Source organism: Varroa jacobsoni, unplaced genomic scaffold (assembly GCF_002532875.2).
Source record: "Varroa jacobsoni isolate VJ856 unplaced genomic scaffold, vjacob_1.0 contig05394, whole genome shotgun sequence".
In the NCBI taxonomy this organism is placed as follows: Eukaryota; Metazoa; Arthropoda; class Arachnida; order Mesostigmata; family Varroidae; genus Varroa; species Varroa jacobsoni.
The window spans coordinates 1-9526 of record NW_019215550.1 but is presented as its reverse complement, the minus strand read 5'-3'; the positions used below and the strand labels follow the sequence as shown (position 1 = coordinate 9526).

At 36.5% G+C, this 9526-nt stretch overlaps 1 protein-coding gene across 3 annotated transcripts; it reads right to left on the bottom strand.

The window, feature by feature from the left end:
• Nucleotides 1-1360: 1360 nt before the first annotated feature.
• LOC111273191 (uncharacterized) lies at nucleotides 1361-5791 on the bottom strand. 3 transcript variants are annotated; one of them, XM_022854885.2, is made up of 5 exons: nucleotides 5473-5788; nucleotides 5014-5197; nucleotides 3895-4137; nucleotides 3373-3615; nucleotides 1361-3078 (listed from the first exon to the last, which is right to left on the bottom strand). In XM_022854885.2, the coding sequence occupies exons 2-5, from the start codon at nucleotides 5158-5160 to the stop codon at nucleotides 2848-2850; spliced, it is 864 nt and encodes a 287-aa protein (XP_022710620.1). In that variant the 5' UTR covers nucleotides 5161-5197; nucleotides 5473-5788; the 3' UTR covers nucleotides 1361-2847. The 3 variants fall into 3 exon arrangements, with proteins under 3 accessions (XP_022710620.1, XP_022710621.1, XP_086829626.1); XM_022854886.2 differs by lacking the exon at nucleotides 5014-5197 and having other exon boundaries at nucleotides 5473-5791; XM_086973500.1 differs by having other exon boundaries at nucleotides 5014-5787.
• Nucleotides 5792-9526: the final 3735 nt, after the last annotated feature.

Here is a 9526-nt window from a genome sequence, read left to right as displayed (position 1 = left end):
TGATTCGATCTAATGAGTAGGACGTTTTTAGTGAAAGCTAATATTCCGTGCTCTTAAGATTATCATGGTTGTCTGTATGTTCTTTACTAATACAACTCATCATTAGAGCTCCCGTCTAATATAGTTTGCTGAGTAAACAAGTGTTTTTTTCTGTACCAACAGATATTTCAAAAAAACGAAAGTTTTAAAAACTTTCTAAAATGAGACGCTCGTTGTTTTCAATTGTATATAATGTGCCTGTCTGAACAGAACATCTTCTTAAATTCATCAGACGATACCACAAACATTATGCCGAAGCGCCTACCAGACTATCACTTTCTGGTATCCATAAATGTCTTTATATTTTTGACCTGACCGGGGTATAAGCAATAAGCAAATAGTATATTAGGACAGATGTTAATTGCTATATATTTCAGAAATATAAGATCCACCCCACTGTAAAGAGACTAAAAAAAACAGGAAATGGAAATCGTATTGAAAGGAAGGATGCTATATTACCTTTCTTTCCTCGGGTGCAATAAGCAAATAAGATAATAGCAACAGCCTAAGTATAAGGAAGAATTAAAAAAAATAACAACAGAGGTAAAAATAAGTAATTATAATACTGAGGAACCCATAGGCGCGTGAAAAATGAAAATACAAAGAAAGAGGATGAACAGACAAAGGAGTAGGAAGGGGCATACTCACGATTGGCACGATGAAGATGTTGAAGATACAACTAATGGTATCAATGAACTTGCAATGATAGAAAGATTACCAAACCTATATTTGATGTGGAGCGAGCTATACTCCGCCAAAATCAAAGATCTTCTTAAACCTTAATTGCCTTTCCATATGAAAAAATACGCAAAAAAAATGACGAAAATAAAGGAATTTTACTCTAATTGAATAGTGCCGTATTTACGAGTCATGTCGAAGGTATGATTTGGACGGTTAGTTAAATATTCTTTTGCAGAACATTGAAATATCAGTGGGAAGATTAAAAACAAATTCAACAGTACTATTGGAGGTTTTTTTAATGTTTTTTTTTTGTTATTTTTAGTATAATTGTCTGAACAGGCAAATGCTTGATTCATCCATCTTTTAAATGTTGATCCCAGAGTTGGTCTAATGTAGGTATATAGACTTGTAAAAACAATAAAAACCAAAAAAATATTTGTGCTTTGAATTTTGATTGTATTATAGCATCTACCGTGATACATACACACTAATTTTACCTGAATGTTTTTAACAAAGATGATAAACAGATTTATTATTAAATTTGTTGATTTAGCTAGGACACTAGAATCCGAGCCTCCTAAATAAATAAAAAATGAAAACCTGGGAAAACATCATTAATATCTAAAAATACTATAAAAGCTTTACAGAAAAACAGAACATATATATTTATTAATATTATTACAGGATCTTCGGGATTATTCTACAACAGATCCATGTTGCTTCCGAAAATCACGGCCTCTTAACTTCGATAGACCATTTCGTTACTATCTAAAATACTTGATAATAAAAAAATGATATCATACCATAGTAATACAGTTCCGTTTTCAATCATTTACCATTGTTTGATTCAATTAGTAAATTATTACGTATGCTCATTAATATACACATTTCTGATTATGTACATTATAACATGTGCAGCTTTCGTGTTCTCTTAGCTTATTCCCTACGCATTCGCACCAAAGTAGAGTCATCTTAAGATGTTCATAAAATAACAAACGCAGTCAAATGCCTCAGAGGCAAGAAATCTAATTCAACACGATCGGTATACAACAGATGATGTGGCCAAAAGTCAGAAAAACACAGAAAAAAATCGTCTAAAACAAAATTACCTTTTCCGAAATTTTAATGTACTTCAGATTTCAAAAGTTAACCAATTTTTCAGCAACACAAAACTACTTCATAACTGTATTTTGTGATGCAACAAACGCTTTGCAGAAAAAAACTTCCTTATTTTCTAATTCGTTTTTTTTGACTCAAAAACAGACTTTTTGATGCAGCTTCTTGCGTGCACGCAATAAAAAAAAAGAATAATATTTTATAATTTCAGTCGTGCTACACGTCGCTGAAATGCTCAGAAACGTAGTAGAATACAGTACCGACGCGACCTGCTGGTATACACTGAATGTAATTGCTGAAACATTCTTTTAGCGTTACCCCATTCACATGGTTGTTACCCTCACGAGTTAGTTCTTGTGTACAAATGTTCAGTAAATTGATCATTTAGTTGTCTGTTCATAAATTTTATAGACTGAGTAGTCAATCTTTACACTTCAGGCAAGGAATCGCTGTTTGTTTCACTATTCACATTTTTAATATCGATTGATTTTTAAATCATGCAGTAACTACTATTACTTCACTTCTGCTTAAATTCTTACTTTAGTACCCTATCACTATGCGGTTTCGCCTACTGCAACTCCACCTGCAACTGCACAAGTTAATGATTTGTCTTATATGATACCCACTGTTCTCCAATCGATCTATGTTTAACTCCCTTTTTCGTTCATTTTCAGATCCGCGCATCAGCCTTTTCTTCATAAGAAGCACCTTTTAAATGAACATAATGTCCCTTATTCTACTCAGACTTAATTTCTCATCTTCAGTTGTGCTCACAGTGTTCCCAATCAGCATCTGAATTTTCGGATTGCCAAATTTACCGCATACATAAAGTAAATAACACCTCTCATGCACACGCCGATGCTAATGGCCCAGTACAGATACCAATGAAATTCAAGCTTAACTAGATCAAGATTTTTTAGAAAACCCCTACCCGACCGATATCGTTCGCCTTTATCAGTAGCATGATCGCCACATGCTGAATGAAATATTTCATAAGAAAGCTGAGGCGTGCTAATCACCTGCTTTCTGCTCAGATTTGTCACCTATTTCATTATCGATCTCGTCGAGTACGGCTTCTTCGTCTTCGTCTTCTTCGATCTGGTCAGAGCCATCAACTTCGTTGTAGGCCATCACCGTTTCGCGATCAACAACTTCTCCACCAAGGCGACGCATTTGTTCGAGTTCTTCTTCTGTGACAACAACCATTGTAGTACCTACTGGCGCTATGCTATTGCTGGCAGCCTGTGAAAAAGAGGCAACGGATAGTAATACCCTTACAGGAATTTGTTTTGTGATATAATTACCTACTGGAAATAATTTACATTGTTTGAATGCGGTTTGAAATACGGGCGGATGTACCTTGAAAAACACATGAGCTTGAATGTTTTAACAAAAATTGAAGCTCATACTCAGCTTATGTAAAATAGACTTGCCTGTGGCGAAAGTACTATTTAGACTTCAGTTTAAAAGTATATAATAGAAACTAACGATAAAAACTAAACAATTTTACATACTCCACCGTACTGTAATAGTTACCTCTATGATCTGGTATGTCGTCGTGGCTGTCGTTGCTGGGGGTGTTCCTGTTGTCGGTTCCGATACAGGCTGTCCATTCTTCTTTCTCTGGACTTGAATGTAAGGGTTACATTGGCGTCGACTGGCCCTTGGCTTAAAATTTGGATTGGCGTTGTGCCGCCTCATGTGCGCCAATAAATGAGTTTTTCTATGAAATCGCTTGGGACAGTCTGGACATTTATGATTTTTCTTATTGGTATGGACCTTATGGAAATCGAGGGTAAGAAAAAGAAATAAAATATTTTAAAAGAAGATCCCAGAAAAATTCACGTTGTTATTTATTTGTTGTTCATCATCATCATTATCGTTCTCATAATACAAGCTACGGCCTGGCCTGCGCCGACGTATCACTACTTCATTATAGCAGTTCAAATCAGATGTTTATATGCAGAGATGTATAATAAAATTGATCGATGTTACAAACAGCAATAGAAGCGATATCAGTATAGCGAAAAAAATAACCGTATTCTTTTATAACATTACCAGTCTGTGCTGATTCAGTTGTTTGACATTATTGTATGCTTTGAAACATCCTGGAGAGTCGCATTGGTACAGGCGCTCTTTATCATGCTCTGTAACGATATGGAGGGTCAGGCGTTCTTTCGGCGTTCGCTTGTATGTCGTGTCGGTGACGTAGAATTTCTTGCCGCAGATCTCGCACTGAATGAAAGGCTTCTGCGCCTTTCCGCCAGCTTCGTGCGATGGCATATCCCGAAGGGTGTCATCCTAAAAAAACGAGCAATTGATATTTTCTTAATTAAGATATACGCAGAAAATTATTATACGTTCTCAGAGGGAGAAACTAAACAAGCAGAATTCAATCGTGAGACATTATTTTTATTAACGGAGTAAAATGAGGGTCGATATTTTATCTTTTTGGGTGCAAAGTTGATTCGAGTCCGCCGACGTTCATATACTCGCAATATTTGTGTCAATAACATAAGGATAGAAAAATATCTGTTTATAGAAAATGTTATCAGCTTATACAAAGCCTCCTCATTTTGTCATATGGGGATTTCTTATTTTGATTAACTTAATTTTAAGGTATATAAGATCAGTGAATATGTTAGTCTAAGAGACTATGTATGACCCTTCTGCTTATAATTAGCTCAGGTAGTCTAAATCAATGCTTAATGCCAACACCGGACGCTGCTCAGAATGTTTTAATGTAAAACTTGAAAACCTATTAGCTCATCAAACTAAAAAGTCCATTGATTGCACTGATTCGACCTCCCAAAATGAAATATACAAAACCGGGGGATACTTGAATACCACAATACAATTTTCATTATTAAAAAGCTCCGCGACGCTGTCTTTGTACATGCTTAATTGAGACGGTAATTAATATTGATCATTTTATTTGACTGCAATTGTTGCCATTAAGAGCATCACTAATAAACAAAGAAGTTTTCACAATAAAACGAATCCTTGGCTGATGCAATAAATGTTTATTCATGTAAAACAAAGGTCCATTATACAAAAGCACTGCAGCGCTGTTTGACAGTTGTTAACGCAATAAATGTTTATACATAAATAACAAATAGTACCATAAAACAATATCGACTATGTCACGATAAACAATGATTCTGTGTCGACAGTTACCTCAAGTCCATTGTCGTCTTCATCGGTGACAGTTTGTTGAGTTTGTATGGGACTTGGAACGTTTTCGGCGGGCTCTAGCACTACTCGAGCAACCCCGTCAGTGCCGACTACCTTCCGGCAGATCATTACCCGACGGGGCTCCTCCATACTGACGTCCTACTCGTCGTCGTCCCTTTTGAATGCGCTGTTTCCGTGACAGCCAACACGAACTAAAATCAGGATCCTGCCCAAAACCCTGCCAATGCCTTTTCTACCCCCACTATTTTCTACCAGTTTCTTAGGTACTGTAGTGTACTTTGCGGAGATAACATGAAAACACCGTCATCGCATTTACATCGAATTGTGCTCGCGGAAAACCGAGAGCTCGATTGTCAGTTTGAGTGAGTACAAGTTATTCGATAGCCAAGCAAATTCCAGCCGATTGCTATGCAAATAATCGCTTTTGGTTGCATTACATACCTATGGATTAGGTAGAAAAGTTTGAAATTCTCAATAAGTTGCTGTACTATTGAGATATTTGAAGTTCTTGATTTCCGCGAGATCCAGCTATTCACTACGTCACTTGATAATCGTTTGGCGATAATACTGACACGAGTCCACTTTGGGCAATTTCTGCTCCATAATGCTTTCACAGTACGTTTTCACGTGTAAGCATATTTTACTATATAACATTTAATAAAAATAAATGAAAAATTAAAATATTTCGTTAAAGTGTTCCCGACGACACAGCAGCAATCATACAAAACGGATTCTATGCGATTCGCCATCTTGGAATGAATGCATGCGTGTTTTGGGGCATCTTTTGCGGGCGGTTTTCTTTGATTAGGCTTTAGCGAATTAATCAATACTGGTATTGTTATATTATAGAAATTTATTTAGGTTTATCTTGAACATTTTCTTGTGCGGATGGAGCGTGCTGTATTTAAAATTTTGCTAATTATTATTAGATTATTATTACAAAATCGCTAATTAACAAAAGGGTTGACCAGTCTGTAACGTGCGTGGATTTGTAATTAAATATATTTTTAAGGAGAACCGTCCCAAGATAAACCTTCCCATGTCTCGCGATACAAGAAATAATAATGGTGTTGGCAAAAATAGAAAGTCGGGATATTTTGTGGATCAATTTAATAAGAAACACTTCAGAATTGTGTTCGATAAATCCTTAACCGGATAATTGATAAGGGCATTTTGCGCTAACTTACTGTTTCACTTTAAATGATTCTTTTTGGCTCCCCCAAAATCTCTCTATTTTTATTCCTATTAATAAACACCGATAATAATTAGAAAAACACATCTTACTTTTAATAGGAGAGCAACTAATTTTATTAAAAAATCAAAGTTGAATACCTTATCAAAGTGTTTTTTAATATCGATGTTTCAAGAAGTTTGGAGACGTAACTAAATGGCATAAGGCACATCTTACTTCTGTTTTTGTTAGTTTAAATAAGTGAAGCAACCGTTACTGGGCAATTTTGTATTCAAGTTCGCTTCCTTTTAGATGAAAACTGTATTTTTTTAGTAGGAATCAATTGCTTAGATGAAAAAATCTGTCTTTATTATTTCGTGTGGATTTCAACTTAAGAAACTTGTACGGTCGTGTATTTCCTAAGCAGTGAACGCTTACCGAAGAAATTGCTACACGCTCAAAACTTAGAAATGTGTACGAGAAATTGATAATAACCTAGAGGTAGCCTGAAGGTATTTTGCAAACGAATTAACTGAAAGAAGAAAACGGAGAGAAGAGTCGAGGCGTTCTTTGATCTACGTCCAGTAAAAAAGTCCTAACGTTGAAAATAACCGACACAAGACGTAACTACACAGAAGTTGGCAATTAAAAACAGTAGTATAAAGGCAGAGGATTTGACTTTGTCTTCTTCTAATGTAAAATGCACTAAAATGTGTTATGCCACTATACAATCTGGGACAGGTGAAAGGTTAATGTTTGCGCTCTTTTCCGTGTGTGTAAGAAACGAAGTTTCGCCTTCTAATTTGTTGTCACTCGATTAAAGACCTGCCATAGTCAACCGGTATGATTGCTTCAAGTCTTGCAGCAATATTGATCAATACTTGGAATTTCTCGCTAAAGACATCTGCTGGTCAATTTTGAAAATTTTACCAGCCACAAACGATTGGAGAGTTAGCTAATGCATCTATCGCTACGAAATAACCACCGCCAATTAATAAGGACAGTATTTTTGCAGAGATTAATTTTCAATATCTGGTCCTGCTGAAAAACACGTTGATTCGGCCGTAATTGAAAATTTGAATAAATTGTACTTGCTATTGAAACTGATAATAAAGCATTGATCGACGGATTGTGACCACTAACCGTATGTGGTACAAACATCTCGTTTGCTGATTCAGGCACAAATTACTACCCGTTTATGCATGTATAATACTATATATTTTAAAATTTGTCGTTTTCTATTCGAAGCATAATTAACGTTAAATCTTTTTTAATAAGTATAACGCCTATTAGTTTTTAAATCTATTCAAATATATAGGCACAGCACTGATTTCATGAGTTATGACACAAAATGCGCTGCGGGGTATGTGTTTTCGTTCCTGTTCCCAATAGGTTTATGCGCATTAATAAACCTAGGTATTTCTTACAAACGGTGCTTATTTTAAGCAACGGTGAACACAGCTTAGTCGTTATACAAATTAAGTTAATTATAGAAATTATTAAAAACATCAGTCCGTACCCAGATCAAGATAGCTCCTGTGCTCAATACCATGCGTTACGATTATACAATGTACGATTAAGTACTTTCAGATGAATTGCCACTGATCAGCTCTGACATTGTTTACAAGAAACGTTCTTTGATCTAGAATTAATGTGCTTAGATGCAGTTGTAAACGAGTGAGTTGATCTGGCTGTGATAGCCACGGCCACGGAGAAGTGTCATATTCAGTGGGAAGAGTAAGTACAACCCGGGCTGAACGAGAATCACCTCTATTAGGCTAACATAGCAATGAATGAATTTCTTTTGCGCAGCGGGTTGGTGAAGACTCACCCGTGTCTATATCAGTTCATGGCAATAGGGTGCGGATCTTTTGGCGCGCCCGGCTGGAAGGGCCGAATTCAGTTCTCTCTTACTGACTTGTAACCCTCTGGATTTGGCTTGTGCTTCGAGCTTGCGTCAGCTGCCTTTGAAGGACGAAGATACATCAAACTCGGAGACCAATAACCTTCGCTCTGATAGGACAAGAGTGCTGCTATCATTTTGAAAAATTGTTCGCTCCTGACCCCGGCGAGTTAATAGTGTATCGCCCTAGCTGGATATACGGTAAAGCACTGGATGTGAATAGTTTTCTGTTAACACCATCTTGTATAGAAGACATGTGTTGCGTGCTGCGATTATGTCCAATGCCCGCAGCCAGATGTTTAATTTTTGTTAGACAATCAAGTTTGCATAAGGCTGATTCGATCTTCGATTTGGGGTCGAAAATATAAAACTTTGCGCAAAGATGGTACACTTCTTTGTTGATAGCTAAGGCCAGCTTAGTAAAGTATTGGAAGAGTTTGTATTTTGTCGAGCCACCTGATTGACTCCACAGCCATTATGTGGGCACTAATTCATTTAAGTGGAACAGTTAATCGTTTTTGCCATTCCGTCTCTTCCTTGTGTTTGATTGTAGAGATGTAGCTAATAAGCAAATGATATTATAAAAATAGTATCCTATAAAAATATTCTCTTCATCGTAAATAATGCCAAGAACGATTTGAGACCGCTGAAATATCCATATTACGACACGATGGCATATAAACACTAAACGATTTGTGTGAATAAAGAGAGTTGTGCCATCGTACCGCTTAAGTAGGATAGGTGACCTCAGCAGATGATGCGTTTTTGCCTAATTCTTTTATCGGCCGTTTAGTTTCTGTTTTTACTTAAGTTTGACGACATCCTCTTTTTTCTTACAAAAACCTATAGCTTCCTAGGGCGGATATCTAGCTCAGCACCATGTAGCCTAAGTAACGATAGTTGTTGGTAAATAGAGATGGCAGGGAGGTCGTTACCTAGTACAGTAATTTGACTTCAGCATACAAAGTCGGTTCTTCGTGATGCTTCTTGGTCACCTTGAAGTTATCCAGCAGCTCAACCTTTTTCGGGTGCTGCTTCTTACTTCTTTTTCGCCTGCCAAACTTTATTTCAGGGGTCATCTTGTTCTCTTGCATAGGTATGTGGTATTACTAGCTTATCTAATATGATTTGGCTAATTTAAAGCTTGAGTCAACATAGGCCATAATCGTCCGAAGAGCGGCCGATTTCAAAATCTGTTTTACTCGACAAATTTAAGAGGTTCAATGTCGTTGAACAGAAATGGGTCGAAGTAGTCCTAATGCTTTGGCATTTTTTGGCAATAAAACTGCTCCCGATAGACACAAATACAAAAGAAATTCGATAGAGCAGAACTGCACTAAAGCTAAGCTCAGTCTTATTGGTAAGGGCAGCGAAATTCTGTTCCTATCACATAACATCTTGTGCTTGCTATAATATATATA